This window comes from Biomphalaria glabrata, chromosome 6, assembly GCF_947242115.1.
Source record: "Biomphalaria glabrata chromosome 6, xgBioGlab47.1, whole genome shotgun sequence".
Classification (NCBI taxonomy): domain Eukaryota; kingdom Metazoa; phylum Mollusca; class Gastropoda; family Planorbidae; genus Biomphalaria; species Biomphalaria glabrata.
In genome coordinates, this window is record NC_074716.1 from 51,623,525 (window position 1) to 51,639,179 (window position 15,655).

At 37.5% G+C, this 15,655-nt stretch overlaps 1 protein-coding gene across 2 annotated transcripts in view; it reads left to right on the top strand.

Moving 5' to 3' along the window:
* The window catches only part of LOC106070620 (uncharacterized), an 86,156-nt gene that overhangs the window by 56,063 nt on the left and 14,438 nt on the right, over window positions 1-15,655 (top strand). For both annotated transcript variants that reach the window (XM_056033974.1, XM_056033975.1), the window contains exons 6-7: window positions 7,713-7,786; window positions 8,876-9,063. In XM_056033974.1, coding sequence (XP_055889949.1) covers window positions 7,713-7,786; window positions 8,876-9,063 — 262 coding nt within the window. The remainder of the gene's footprint in view (window positions 1-7,712; window positions 7,787-8,875; window positions 9,064-15,655) is intronic.

Sequence of the window (15,655 nt, forward strand, 5' to 3'; positions counted from 1 at the left end):
TTCTTTGCCTTGTTGTTTCTTTGCCCTGTTGTTTCTTTGCCTTGTTGTTTCTTTGCCTTGTTGTTTCTTTGCCTTGTTGTTTCTTTGCCTTGTTGTTTCTTTGCCTTGTTGTTTCTTTGCCTTGTTGTTTCTTTGCCTTGTTGTTTCTTTGCCCTGTTGTTTCTTTGCCCTGTTGTTTCTTTGCCTTGTTGTTTCTTTGCCCTGTTGTTTCTTTGCCTTGTTGTTTCTTTGCCTTGTTGTTTCTTTGCCCTGTTGTTTCTTTGCCCTGTTGTTTCTTTGCCTTGTTGTTTCTTTGCCTTGTTGTTTCTTTGCCTTGTTGTTTCTTTGCCTTGTTGTTTCTTTGCCCTGTTGTTTCTTTGCCTTGTTGTTTCTTTGCCTTGTTGTTTCTTTGCCTTGTTGTTTCTTTGCCCTGTTGTTTCTTTGCCTTGTTGTTTCTTTGCCTTGTTGTTTCTTTGCCTTGTTGTTTCTTTGCCCTGTTGTTTCTTTGCCTTGTTGTTTCTTTGCCTTGTTGTTTCTTAACCCTGTTGTTTCTTTGCCTTGTTGTTTCTTTGCCTTGTTGTTTCTTTGCCCTGTAATTTCTTTCCCCTGTGATCTCTTTGCCCTGTGATCTCTTTGCCCTGTGATCTCTTTGCCCTGTGATCTCTTTGCCCTGTGATCTCTTTGCCCTATGGTTTTTTGCCTGGTTGTCTTTTTGCCCTGTGGTCGTTTTGCCTGGTTGTGTTTTTGCCCTGTGTTTTTTTTTTTTGCTTTGTGGTCTTTTTGCCGTGTAGTCTCTTTGCCCTGTGGTTTCTTTGCCCCGTGGTTTCTTTGCCCAGTGGTTTCTTTGCCCTGTAATTTCTTTTCCCTGTAGTTTCTTTTCCCTGTGATCTTTTTGCCCTGTGGTCTTTATGCCTTGTTGTCTTATTGCCCTGTGTTTTTTTTTGCTTTGTGGTCTTTTTGCCGTGTAGTCTCTTTGCCCTGGTGTCTTTTCGCCCTGTGGTCTTTTTGTCCTGGTGGTCTTTTTGCCATGTAGTCTATTTGCTCTGTGGTCTCTTCGCCCTGTGGACTGTTTGTATTGTGGTCAGGAAACAGTCACACTTGTTGCTGTTGTTGTTTGTGAATGAAAAAAAAAATGTCCGTCAATTGTGTGCATTTTACCTCATGTTTGATGTTTGGAACATGACATTGGATGTTTGATGTACTGATGTGAGATTAAACACCTTATGTTGGAGATTTTCATAAAAGATGGGAGGCAAACCATAACAAGCTTTCGGGGTATCCGGTGTGCAGGAGATGGAAGTAATAAGAAATAATTAGTGCACTATTTTGAAACTTTAGAGTCAGATTAAAAACCGAAAGGTTTAAAAAAAACAAAAAACAACAAAAAAACAAAACAAAACAAAACAAAAAGAAAGAAAGAAAAAACTATGAATAAAATCTTTTATATGAAAATTTTCAATAATATCTTTGAAGAATTGTATGATAATGTATGTTTGGCCTGCCCCCCCCCCCCCCCCCCACCAAGACTGTTAAATAATTTTAAGTAAGCAATTCTCTAAAAATAAAATGAAATTAAATAAAAAGTGCATAAAAAGGAATATCGTAAAAAAAAATAATAAAATCTTGGCTTAAAAAGAAACACACACACACACACACACAAAAACAAGAATCCATTTTGAATATCAGAACCAGGTCCATCAAACGGAACTCTGCCATTAAATTATAGAGCACGCAAGGGATGCATGGGGCTCCGTTGCGTGCCAGGGTGATTGATAATGTATGGAAATGGGAAGGCGTCAAACGAACTCATTCTCTGGGCGCTTGGCAAAAGCCGACTTCCCAATCTACAGGCACTGCAATTTTTTTTTTTCTCCAATCACCAAGAGCCCAGGAGAGATCATTTACCATCGTGTATCTAGTATCTAGAATGTTGAATTAATGGACGTTCTGAGCATACAGGCTTACACTATTTTGTGCAGTAGTTGTTTGTAATGGTCTTGAAATAATGCACCTAATTGCATACCATTTTTAAAACCCGTTGTTATTGTTATTAAAACACAAGTTCGTGCGCTTGGAGGGTGGTACAAATACACAAATTTCTTTAATACAAAAAAAAAAAAATAAAAAAAATATATATTTAAAAATCCTTACGTATAGGAAGATATGTACGTAAATATGCTAGCAAAGCGTAGATAATCTATCAGTGAACCTTAAGAAACTTTAAATTTAATAAGCAACTCAGTAATTTGCATATTGTCGGAAACAAGAGAGAATCGTTGAAAAATACCTTTTTTTAAAAAAAAAACAAAGCTTATAATAAATGTAATTGTGTCAATTAGTTTGGATAATTATGCTTTCGACAGACTTATACATAATAAATCTGTGCAATTAGAAAGAAAATACACTAAGCAGGTCATGTAATCAATATTCAACCCTAGTAGCATTTAAATACCTACAGACCCCAACAGGAGCTACGCAAATATAAATTATAGCTAGAAAATAAATATCCAGACTGCCAGGGCTGTGTTAGAGCCTTAGCTCGCTTGCCCGGGCCCCTGACATTCAGCAGGCCCCTTGGTGCTTACAATAAATAATTGACTCACTGTTAACAATGTTATAGTTTAATGATATGAATGTAAGTTATAATGACAAATTGATGGATTTATATCGTCGAGTTTAAAACATTATAATTTTGTGGTTATATTAATTAAACAATCATTCTGCACCTTGCTGTCTCAAACACAACACATATGTACGCACAACACTGGCCCACTGCTGACTCCAGTGTAGACTCGATAATCCCCTAACTCACTGCATAGACGTAAGACAAGACACATTGAGAGGTTCTGCCTTAGATACTCACCCTAAACAGGGGTACACAGACGAAAAAAAAAAACCGTTACACCCACATAATAACAAAATACTCTCCATAAGCTTAAAAGCAAGGCAACAAAGAAAGTGCGTTCAAAAATTGTGCACCTAACAAACATTGGTGCTAGAATACCATAGTCTACGCACCGACACAGACCTGGAACATTTGATAGAATTGCTAAAGCTGAATGAGAGTGAAAAAAAATAAATATAAGTGGTTAAACATTGGGGGGGGGGGCGGGGCGGGGGCTGTAAAAATAAATGTCCTAATGGGCAGTGAGCCCGAGGAGGGGAAGTGCATTCGTCCCCGCGCCCTGCTGGTCATGCACGATGATTGTCGCGTATTACTTTTATATATATAGAGAGAGAGATAATCTAGATATTTTTAAACTATTACTTTTTATAAAATAAGATAATATAATGGGACGAACTTCACATTTACAGCCATACAGCTAAAAACTATAAGATTCATTTCAGGTTTTCGTTATCAAAAAAAAAAAAAAAAGAATTACTATTGATTAATTATGAGTGAGTCTGGTGTGAATGTACACTTTGGTTTCTTATAGTTATAATGTTTTTTTGTTTGGTGTAATGCACAAATTGTAAGACAAATTTCCTTACGGATAATAAAGATTATTATTATTATTATTATTATTAAATGGTTGATTTTTTTAATGATTTTCTTAGTAACAAGAATCAAGTTGAAAACTTATACAATTATTCATTAGTGTATATGTGACCTAGAAATAGGATAGGTCATAAGACCAGTGACCTGTACTGCACCGGCAAGTTAGTCCAGCGGTACTTTGTGGTCCCAACACTAGCGGATCCAGAACTTTGGAGTGGGGGGGGGGCGATTTTTTTCCAAACCCTAACCCTAACGCCCAGTAAACCCTAACCCTATGCATAAACGTGTGTACAGAAAACACATACACACACACACACACATATATATATATATATATATATATATATATATATATATATATATATATATATATATATATATATATATATATATATATATATGTGTGTGTGTGAAAATTTTAAAAAGCAGCATTTCTCAACCTTCGACGAAAAAGTAGGGCAACGCTATAAGGTTCCCTAGTGGGGTTTGGGGCATTGCCCCGACGACAAAAGCGTTTTCTTGCGTTCTTCACTGCAGAAACGCATTCTCCTGACATCTACAGCTCATCATTCATCAATGAAGTTCGGGGCGAAGCCCCAACGACAAAAGCGTTTTCTTGCATTCTTCATTGCAGAAACGCATTCTCCTGACATCTAAAGCTTATTATTCATCAATGGAGTTCGGGGCGAAGCCCCAACGACAAAAGCGTTTTCTTGCATTCTTCACTGCAGAAACGTATTCTCCTGACATCTAAAGCTTATTATTCATCAATGGAGTTCGGGGCGAAGCCCCAACGACAAAAGTGTTTTCTTGCATTCTTCACTGCAGAAACGCATTCTCCTGACATCTAAAGCTTATTATTCATCAATGGAGTTCGGGGCGAAGCCCCGACGCTAAAAACATTTTCTTGTTTTCTTTACAGCAGAAACGCATTCTCCTGACATCTAAAGCTTATTATTCATCAATGGAGTTCGGGGCGAAGCCCCGACGCTAAAAACATTTTCTTGTTTTCTTTACAGCAGAAACGCATTCTCCTGACATCTACGCTTATTATTCATCAATGGAGTTCGGGAGTTCCCTAGTGGGGTTTGGGGCAAAGCCCCGACGACAAAAGCGTTTTCTTGCATTCTTCACTGCAGAAGCGCATTTTCCTGACATCTACAGCTCATTATTCATCAATGGAGTTCGGGGCGAAGCCCGAAAGGACAAAAGCGTTTTCTTGCATTCTTCACTGCAGAAACGCATTATCCTGACATCTACAGCTCATTATTCATCAATGGAGTTCGGGGCGAAGCCCCGACGCCAAAAGCGTTTTCTGGCATTTTTTCACTGCAGAAACGCATTCTCCTGACCTAAAGCTCATTATTCATACTATAAAAAAAAGGACCTTTTGAATAATATTGTACTTGAAAGATATTCTAATATGAATTTATAGGCCCTTAATACATTGCAAATAAAACCGATTTGTTCCTTGAAAAGATAAGATACCCCACATATTTAGATTTTGGTTTTGAGGATCCCCGCCGAAAAAAAATTATTCGATAAATAATATTCAATAACATCGTAGTATAAGTTGTGACTTATAGTCCCAAATTTATTTAACTAGAAAAATATCCGATTGAGTAAAGGTTGGAAAAAGGCGACTATAAATGTATTTTTTTCGGTTTAGAGCTCATCTCAATCATGATTCTTATAGTGAAAAATTTCGTTTGAATTCTAACTTTTCCAATGCAAAGTCTTTCTTAAAATAATTATGATAAATTCATGTGAAATTACATAAACTCTGGAAATGGGAGGGGCGGTAGAATGAAAACGATTAATCCTCGCTCCTTTAATAATTTCTGCTAAAGATTGCATTTTGGCATTAAAGAATAAAAAAAAAGGTAGGGCGACTCGATATAAGAATTTAATTTATAGTATATATAAATTATACTAGTGGCAGATTTTTTTAATTTTGTAATTTCTAAACTATAATACTAAAAGAAAAAGTATTGGTTTGTCCGATGGGGGAAATGCAATTGCATATATCGCCCTTCCCACCTGGTGCAACCCTTTTTCATTTAAATTTACTAATGATAAAATTTTAGATTAGAGTATGGTACGACATAATATACAATGGGTTCACATATCAATACGTAGTTTATATTATATAGATATTCAACTAATTTTGTTCACAAACTATGATTCTCCACAAAAATAGGACCGCCCCCCCCACACTCAGAGGGCTAGAGTGGGAAGGGCAGTACATGCAATCGCCCTCCCCCCCCCCCCACCCCACCGAATCGACCAAGATACTAGAAAGGGAGCGACATAATATAAAATTTATAGATTAATTCAACTAATTTTGTTCACAAACTATGATTTCTCCATAAAAGTAGGACCGCCCCCCCCACTCAAATGGTTTAGGTGGGAAGGGCAGTAGAGGTATTCGCCCCCCCCCACCCCCAAACGGTAAACAGGGAACGACATAATATAAAGATTGGTTAAAATATCAATAACAAGTTTTAATCATATAGATATTTAATTGATTCTGTTAGAAAGCTGTGATTTCTACAAATAAATTGGACCGCCCCCCCCCCACTCGAAAGTGTATGGGGGGCGGTATTGATACCATTGCCCCCTCCCGACCCCACCAAATCGGTCAACATACTAGAAGAGAGGGCGAAATAATAAAAAAATAGGTTGAAATATAAATAATGAGTATATATTATTAACATAAGTAATAAATTTGTATACAAATTGTGTGAATTCTATACTAAAATTCGTCCGCCCCCCCCCCTGAATTTTCGGGGGGGGGGGGGGCGGCCGAGTGGGGGGGGCGATCGCCCCTACCGCCCCCCCCCCTGGATCCGCCAGTGGGTCCCAATTATATTATCTAGGCTAATAACTATAGCCTCTAGATGTATAAAACTACCGAGACAAACAATTAATAATTCTGAGATTTCAGTTGCAACAAAAAAAGAAAAGGAGTTTATTTACAAACAAAAGAAAAAGATCATGGAAACTATAAATGGCAATAAAGGCTCACCAAAGAAAATGACATAATGAAACAAAGCAAAGTAGCAAGACAGTTTCCGGTCGATATAATGGAAGGACCACCATCATAGAGGCACAATAATGTCTTATGCCGAAAAAACAAAAAGATGGTTTACAATAATATACATGCATAAACAATGAAATGACGTCATTCATGAGACACACTACTGTCTCGTATCTAAACAAAAGATGTCTTTTCAAAAAAAGACATACAGAAGAGGATAAGAGACTAAGTAGACCTATACCATTTACATAAATCAATTTAGTACTAACAAATTGATAAAATCTACTTAGCTCATTATCGAAATACTCTTCCCACAACAGTGGCACACTCCTCTTGAGTAACACAGCAATAGTACAACACAAGTATTAGTCAAACATTATATAGATTTAGTTCAAGCTACACTGGTCAGTTGAAAGACTCAAGAGAGAGTGGCCATTGTAAACAGTTGACAGGGACTTAAATCAAGTAATAAAGGGGACTAACTCTAATAAAAAAATAAAGGTAGTCACCCTTATTGTCCCTCTTGTCACAGTATACAATACACGAACAATTAAAAAATTAACCAATTAGTCGATTAATTACTGTTAATTTTCTATTTAGTTTGATACCAACAAGGAAAATTAATCCTTCAGTATTTAAAGTAAAGAAAAAAGTAAATTTCCCCTTTCAGACCATGCGGTCTATAGGGCAGATGATGTTAAGGTCATCTGTATCTTTGGCCAGCGGTTAACGAGCAGGGTGTCATGTGGCCAGCACAAAGTCAGGTACCCATTAGAGTCGGGTGGACTAAAAATTCCGAAATTAAAAAATCCCAGTCTTCACCGAGATTCGAACCCAGGACCTCGGGTTCGGAAGCTAAGCGCTTTACCACTCAGCCACCGCGCCCCCTCAGTATTCAAAGATATGATTAAATTGTTTTTTTTAATACATGTTATTTCTCCCACACCCAGTCTCGGATCAAGTTGAAACTTCTAACAATTATATCTTCAACCTAAAGAAACATGAATCAATTAAAAAAAAAAACAATGAATCAATTAACTATTGCTAATTAGTTATTTTGTTTGATATCGAAAAAGGGAAATACCTTCTATATTATTGAGATATATAGCTGTAATTGTGGAGTTCTTCTCCTTAGATAAGCTTTGTTGTTGTTTTTTTTAAAGTATTTTTATGTATTGTGTCTTGTGTCTCTAGAAAACATGAACCACCTACACAGATCTTTCACTGTCAGATTTCGTTGCCTGCTAGACAACACATCAGGATTCATTGTAAGTATATCCCATAATTTTCATTAGCTTGTGGGTCAACAGTAGGTCAGTACTAATCACTAACCGTCGGCCATAACAAAAAAAAAAGTGGAGCTTCGCATCATTTGCCTCATGGACCGCAGAGTATGAATGAACCCTAAACTTTTTGCTTCACTTAACTAGTTTAGATAATTCCGTAATTTTTATGGTATTTTTTTTTTTATTCTATAACTTTACATCTGTATGTTTAATATGATTGTAATGAAAACTTGATTGACCCTCGGGGGGATGAAGGGCCTGTCTGCATCAGATGTGGATGCAGGGTCGCAAGTGAGTTTGGGTAGTCATATGTCAGCACTGCATTCGTCCCTGATCTTTGGCGTCGAAGACATTGCCATTGTGTTGAAATGTGCAAGTTTTGATGCTTAGTATAGCAACAATTATTAGGTATAATCTAGTCTCTCACTCTCTCTTTCTTTCTGTTTCTCTTTTTCTCTCTCCCTCTCTCTCTTATTCATCCTTTCTCTTTCTTTCTTTCTGTTTCTCTCTCTGTGTTTCTGTTTCTCTCTTTTTATTTCTCTCTCTCTTTATCTCTCTCTAGCTTTCTCTCTATCTCTTTCTCTTCCTCTATCTCTCTCTCTTTCTCTCTCTCTCTCCCAACAATCAATAGGTGTAGTTTTTCTCTCTTTTTTCTCTTTCTATTTCTCTTTTTCTCTCTCTAGCTTTCTCTCTGTCTCTTCCTCTATCTCTTTCTCTCTCTCTCCCAACAATCAATAGGTGTGATTTTTCTCTCTTTTTTCTCTTTCTATTTCTCTTTTTCTCTCCCTCTTATCCATTCTCTTTCTGTTTCTTTCTCTCTTTCGCGCGCTCTCTCTCTCTCTTCTTTTTAATCTCTCTCTTTCTCTTTCTCTCTATCTCTTTTTCTCTTTCTTTCTGTTTCTCTTTTGCTCTCTCTTTTTCTCTCTTTTTTCAGTTTCTCTTTCTCCCTCTCTCTAAATAGAGATCGTCCTTAACGAGTGTAGTAGACTACTATGTGCTATGGCATTGAAACTATTTTGAGAATCACGCCATCCTACTAAAAATAGATTTTGATTGACATATCTTCTGCAGACGTTAGAGATCAACGGGTGGATCCGAGTCTTGCACGGACAGGGTCCAAGAGCCGAGGAGCCCCAACTTGCCCTGTTCGCCACGTGCTCGCCCTTCGGACCTCTCAGCCTGTTCGACATTCCGTCCCGAGAGATGACCTTCAAAACCAAACATAAAATGGATTATTCGCCCGTGACAATGGACAACAGGTAAGGGGGCCAGCACTCGTGCGCGCTAAAAACCTCCCACGTCTGCTCAGTCAACTAAAAACAAAGAAAACGTCCAGATTCAAAAGTGAATTATCGATTTTCTTTTAACATTTTTGTTTTCTCTTTTTCTCTCCCCAGAATCCCCCCTCCCCCCCCCCCCTTTTTTTTTTACACTCATAAGGAAACGCTCAAGATGAAACCTCATTCCCCCCCCCCCCCCCCGAATTAATTATTCACAAACTTTCTTCAGTTACGCTTGAATAGTTCACAGAAAGATTACAGCACGTAGAATTGAAGAAATTCTCGGACAGATTTCCTGAAAAAAAGGTGTTTATGGATCCGAACAGATGCCGTCATTGCAATCTTTGTATTACAAGCTAGAGACGACCAACTCAAGCAACTAACATAGGAGCCGCCGATAAGATATTAAATGTCTTATTTAACTCTGATCAGAAAGTGTTTTCTCTCTCTCTCTCTCTCTCTCTTTCTGTCAATTACTACACTGAGTGTTATATAGGTTATGGAAGAGGTGACCAGTGACCCCTCTCTTGCAGGAGTTGGCGAGTTTCCGTTTGTATTTTTTTGACATGTGATAAGTATTTTATTTGGGAGGGGGGGGGATTGAGAATTTCTTAAGGAATTCTAAAACAAAAATCACTAAAGGTTTAATTAACATTTTTTTATTTTCTTCAGACTCAAATAATTTGTTTCTAGACATTACTTTTAATTATCGAGAATATTTAACGACAATCTGCGACGATTGGTCCGTTCCGCGAGCCTCGGTACATTGGTTAAGAATTAGGAAGCCTCAGTATTTGTACTTTTCACTAATTATTCATCATGGGGGTATTTGGGTTTAAGGATTTACTTATAATTCTTTTGGGCTTACGCCACTTTTATTAGCCGCCCCCGAAAGGGTAAAAGACGCTATTAGGTTTGTGCGAAATGTCTGTCCGTCTGTCCTTCCGTCCCGTTTAGATTTCGTAAACTAGAAAAGATATTGAAATCCGACATCACAATATTTTAGACCATTCAAAGTTCTGATGCAACGGCTACTTTTTTTTTTCTGAAAGCGAAAAATCTAATTTTTAAAATCAGTTATGCAAGCAGTTTTTTAAAGAGAAAAAGCTAATTAGTATGCATTATAAGTTAGACCTAAATTAAAACGAATAGTAATCTAGCAAACGTCATTTTCATGAGCTATCTTTTAGTTACAACAATGTTACACGATTTTTTATCAGACCTCGGTTTGGCCAGGAGAGGCGCGGTAGCTGAGCGGTAAAGCGCTTGGCTTCCGAACCGGGGGCCCCGGGTTCGAATCCTGGTGAAGACTGGGATTTTCAACTTCGGAATCCTTAGGCGCCTCCGAGTCCACCCAGCTCCAATGGGTACCTGATATTATTTGTGGAAAAGTAAAGGCGGTTGGTCGTTGTGCTGGCTACATGACACCCTCGTTAACCGTAGGCCACAAAAACAGATGAACTTTACATCATCTGCCCTATAGACCACAAGGTTTGAAAGGGGAACTAGTTAGGCCAGGTTCACATCTAGCTTTGCATTCACTTGCACCTATCCTTTGATCAGCTGTACCGTTGGGGCACTACACAAGATCTGTCAACCTTCTTTCTCCATTCTTATCTCTCATTTGTCTTTGATATAATTTCATTTGGATGTTCTTTCTGAAAATATTGAAGCCTGCCAGGGTGGACCACTTCGGGGGCCGATTATGAGTCTATGTTTCACAAACTGTCTTTGTAATCTTGTTTTATACATGTTATTGTGATAAGCGATTGTTAGCTTGGTATCATATCCAGTAATAATAAAGGTTTGACGAAACAATATGGTTACAACAAATAAATTTGTTTTAAAAAAGGTTTGAATATCTGTGTTTAAATAGCCTTTTTAAAAGACTAATTAACTAAAGTATACCCGTTTTCACCACGAGGACTAAATTATAAACACATAGGAAACATAAGAAAGTAGTTTCCCCTTTGTGTGCGCATTGATACACAGACACCATGTAGACATGAGTAGGTTTTATTGTTCTAGATCAGGGGTTCTCAGCCTGTGGCTCGCGACCCCTTTGGGGGTCGAATGACCATTTGCCAGGGGTCGCCTAAGACCATCGGAAATTTTGGTTTTTCGATCATTTTAAATTGAAAATTTTTTTGGGGGGGTCATTTCTACCGTGTTGTAACAAACACATTTGTACCATAGATGGTATACAATTACAATCTAATGTAGTAAGTAAAGGGATATAACTCAGATTATTGGCTATATATTAGCAAAGAAGACACTGCCACCAGCATTACACCAATAACGATGCAGCTGAACTTTTTGTTTTTCAATGTTATTTATTCAATTCTGAATCACGTGCTTGCTGACGTCTTCCGTTCTATCTCTGACATATTTTTGCGCCTTCCTCTTCCATTTCCAACAACATATCTTTGCAAAACATGTTTCTCCAGTTTGCTAGCTATCCATTCAGAAATAGACTGAGTGAGAGACTGAGTGAGAGACTGAGTGAGAGACTGAGTAAGAGACTGAGTGAGAGACTGATGCTGAAGATGACACTCGTTGTGATCTTGCGAAGTCTGTCCCTAGAATTCCTGAACTGGTGAAACAGAAACACTCTCAACACTCGTAATGACGTTGGCTTGTTGGCAAATACTGTTTCAACAATACTTTTGTAGCAATATAGTTTACTGTATCAACGACTGTAGTCTAACGTTTTACATACTTAGTCATACATTTCAAATTGTCACTTAATTATGCAACATGTATATAATAAACATGCAATAGAAAAGTCATAACAGCAATTTTTTTAATAGTAATTTTAAGCACACATTTTTTATACAATGATGTAAAGCTTAAATACATCATAAATTTAAAATTTGATCATGATTTTATAACGTTAGCGAAATCACATTAAGGGCCTACTTAGGCCTAAGGCCGAAACAAATTTTATGGTAGGGGGTCGCCGCCTAGTGGAGAATCGTATTTGCTTGAAATTCAGCGGGTTTGTGGTTATCTTCCCCCTCCTAAACGAAAACTATAGCAAAACTATTTTCTACCAGTCGCTGGACTCCAATAATTAAGTGCAGTGAATAGCAGAGTTTTTAAATTTTTTAGCGGAAGAGTAGCAAGCTACTTGCACTGTAGAGACCTCAGTATATTCATTTTTTAAAGCTTAAAATAACGGAAATAATGCTTGGATCCGGGGCGAAGCTGGGTGAGCTCACAGCGCTCCCCCAGACTCCCATACTGTCCTTGGTGGTGTGCACTTTCTACTAATTAAAAGAATAACATATTTTAGGCTAAAAAAAAACGCCAGAAAGAATGAAAGGTCAGAATGTAATCAAGATTAATTACATCTTATATATATATTGCAGGGGGGGGGGGTAGAAAAAAATCCACTCCACCGAAAAAATTCCTGGCTACGCTCATGATATGACATGCCATTCATTTGTTGGCCGGTTTATATGGTAATGCCCGGGCCGATTTTGATACCCAGTCCGACCCTGTCTATGTCTGTATATCTAAATGTAAATTTTGTTCTATGTTGTTTAGTAAGTCCTATTTCTCGCAGTCCATGTCTCTCTGCTTTTTTTGTGTTCACTTTCCAAAAGATACATGGCATAAAAAAAACCAACAACTTTAATATTGGGTGTTTTTTTTTTAAAAACTTTTTTGACAATGTTCGTTGGTATTTACCAGCCGCAGTTCATGAGATATGAACTGATCAGTCCCAAATATAGGAGTTCATGCGAGGTGACTGAACGAGATCAGTTTGAATGGTCATCGCAAAGAAAGAAGGCCTCATATTTCTGGCTTAACCCTTAAGAAGCGTGTGGTACTTTAGCCTCTAAACATGACAATTGTAATTTCATTTTGTATGTCTTCATTGTAAAACAGCTCAGCACTTTAAGGGTTAAACACGTCGATCCAAAATTGTTCTTAGTTTATAAACAGTTGAGGATTTCCATTGTTTCCGGTTGCAGACACGTGAAGGTATTCATTCATCCCTCATGTCACAAACGAGGATCTTGTATTGGAGATTGGATGGTTGCCCTGGTCGTGCGGTTTGCGCGCTGGACTGTCGTTCGGATTTATCGATGGTCCCGGGTTCAAACCCTGCCCGCTCCCATCCCCCGTCGTCCTGCGGGAGGTTTGGACTAGGAAGTAAACTATCTTCAACTCTGAAGGAACATCCGAAACATTTTAAAAACATTTTACAGATTATTTCGTAAGTCAAATTCTGCAATGATGAAAGACTAGCAATTACAAATAGCTACCAATAAATAAGACTGACATGATCAAATCTTATATAGAGTTATTTGTTGGTTTTATTTTAGGTCTCAAGCCTAGGCCATGTTTCTTTACAGCTCTAAGTATATGATCTTTGGCCTCATAACTATGTCTATATTTCTATGTTTTAGGTTTATGTTTCTATGTCTTATGTCTATGTTTCTAGCTTTTCTGTCTATGTTTCTAGGTTTTCTGTCTATGTTTCTATGCTTTATGTCTATGTTTCTATTTTTTATGTCTGTTTTTATGTCTTATGTCTATGTTTCTATGTTTATGTTTCTATGTTTTATGTCTACGTATTTTGTCTGTGTTTCTCTGTTTTATATGTATGTTTCTATGTTTATGTTTCTATGTTTTATGTCTATTTTTCTATGTTTCTGTTTGTATGCTTTATGTCTATGTTTCTATGTTTCTGTTTGTATGCTTTATGTCTATGTTTCTATGTTTTATGTCTATGTTTTATGTCTATGTTTTATGTCTATGTTTCTATGTTTTATGTCTATGTTTCTATGTTTCTGTTTCTATGCTTTATGTCTATGTTTCTATGTTTTATGTCTATGTTTCTATGTTTTATGTCTATGTCTCTATGTTTTATGTCTATGTTTCTATTTCTATGCTTTATGTCTATGTTTCTATGTTTTATGTCTATGTTTCTATGTTTTATGTCTATGTTTCTATGTTTCTGTTTCTATGCTTTATGTCTATGTTTCTATGTTTTATGTCTATGTTTCTATGTTTTATGTCTATGTTTCTATGTTTTATGTCTATGTTTCTATGCTTTATGTCTATGTTTCTATGTTTTATGTCTATGTTTCTATGTTTTATGTCTATGTTTCTATGTTTCTGTTTCTATGCTTTATGTCTATGTTTCTATGTTTCTGTTTCTATGTTTTATGTCTATGTTTCTATGTTTTATGTCTATGTTTCTATGTTTTATGTCTATGTTTCTATGTTTTATGTCTATGTTTCTATGTTTCTGTTTCTGTTTTATGTCTATGTTTCTATGTTTTATGTCTATATTTCTATGTTTTATGTCTATGTTTCTATGTTTTATGTCTATGTTTCTATGTCTATGTTTCTATGTTTTTAACCAATCATGTATTAACTATAACCATTTCCTTTTAATTACCTTTATTGGACTTCCAATAGCTTGATTAGCTTAATTAATTATGACTTGCTTCGATACCTTGCTCACTTCGCCATATGGCGCGATGACCCCATAGAAAAGGAAAGGTATGGCAACTCGGTAATCGATACTACGAATCAGAAAAAAAGTCATCTTCGATACAGAGGGAAATAATGATTTACAACGAGAGAGATAGAGAGAGAGAGAGAGAGAGAGAGGGAGAGAGAGGAAGAGAGACAGAGAGAGCGAGTGAGAGACAGAGATACACAGAGAGAGAGACAGGTGGGGAGAGACAGAGGAAGAGAGAGAGGAAGAGAGGCAGAGAGCGAGAGAGAGAGGGGCAGAGGGAGAGGATAAGAGAAAGACAGGGACAGAGAGAGAAACAGAGAGATGGAGAGTGAGAGACAGGGGGAGAGAAAGAGAGAGAGGAAGAGAGAGAGATGGAAAGAAGCAGCAGAAGAAAAAAAAAGTCTACGATCAGGATTGATGGATTAAATTATGAATGAATGAAGGCACCTTCATCAAGCCATACTGCGACAGGTGTGTTTAATGATGCATGCGGCCAGGTCCGTGTCCCAACTCTAGTCGTCTTCAATATTTCAACAGAAGATCCCATAACTCCTGTTACATCTCACAACCGTCTCTCTCTCTCTCTCTCTTGAGCCGTACCGAGTAGGAAAGGAGTTCTTGGGGGGAGGGGGGGGGGATTATGAGGGGTTGAGTATACGCCTCTGAAGTTTTACAAAGTAAAGGGTGGCTGAGTGGTAGAACGCTTGGCTTCCTAAAGTAAGGGTCTCAGCTTCGAATCTCAAATTGCGGGATTTTCGGGAAGCCCCCCACCCCACCCCCCAAGTTCACCTGATTCTAATAAGTACCTGACATTTAATGCGGAAAGTAAAGGCAGTTAGTTGGTCGTTGTTCTGGGCATACGAAACTCTTGTTAACCGTCGGCCAAAGAAACAGACGACTTTGACAGCAACTGCAATATATAGTTTTCAAAATCTGAATGGGTACTTTACCTTTTTTTTTTTTAAATTATTTTTTTGAGGTATTGTGGTATGCGCTCTGGACTGTTGTCACGAGGGCCACGAGTTTGAACCTTTCTCCCTGTTCGCCCCTGACCCTAACTTAACGTTGCGACTTTGAATTGTTTTCTGT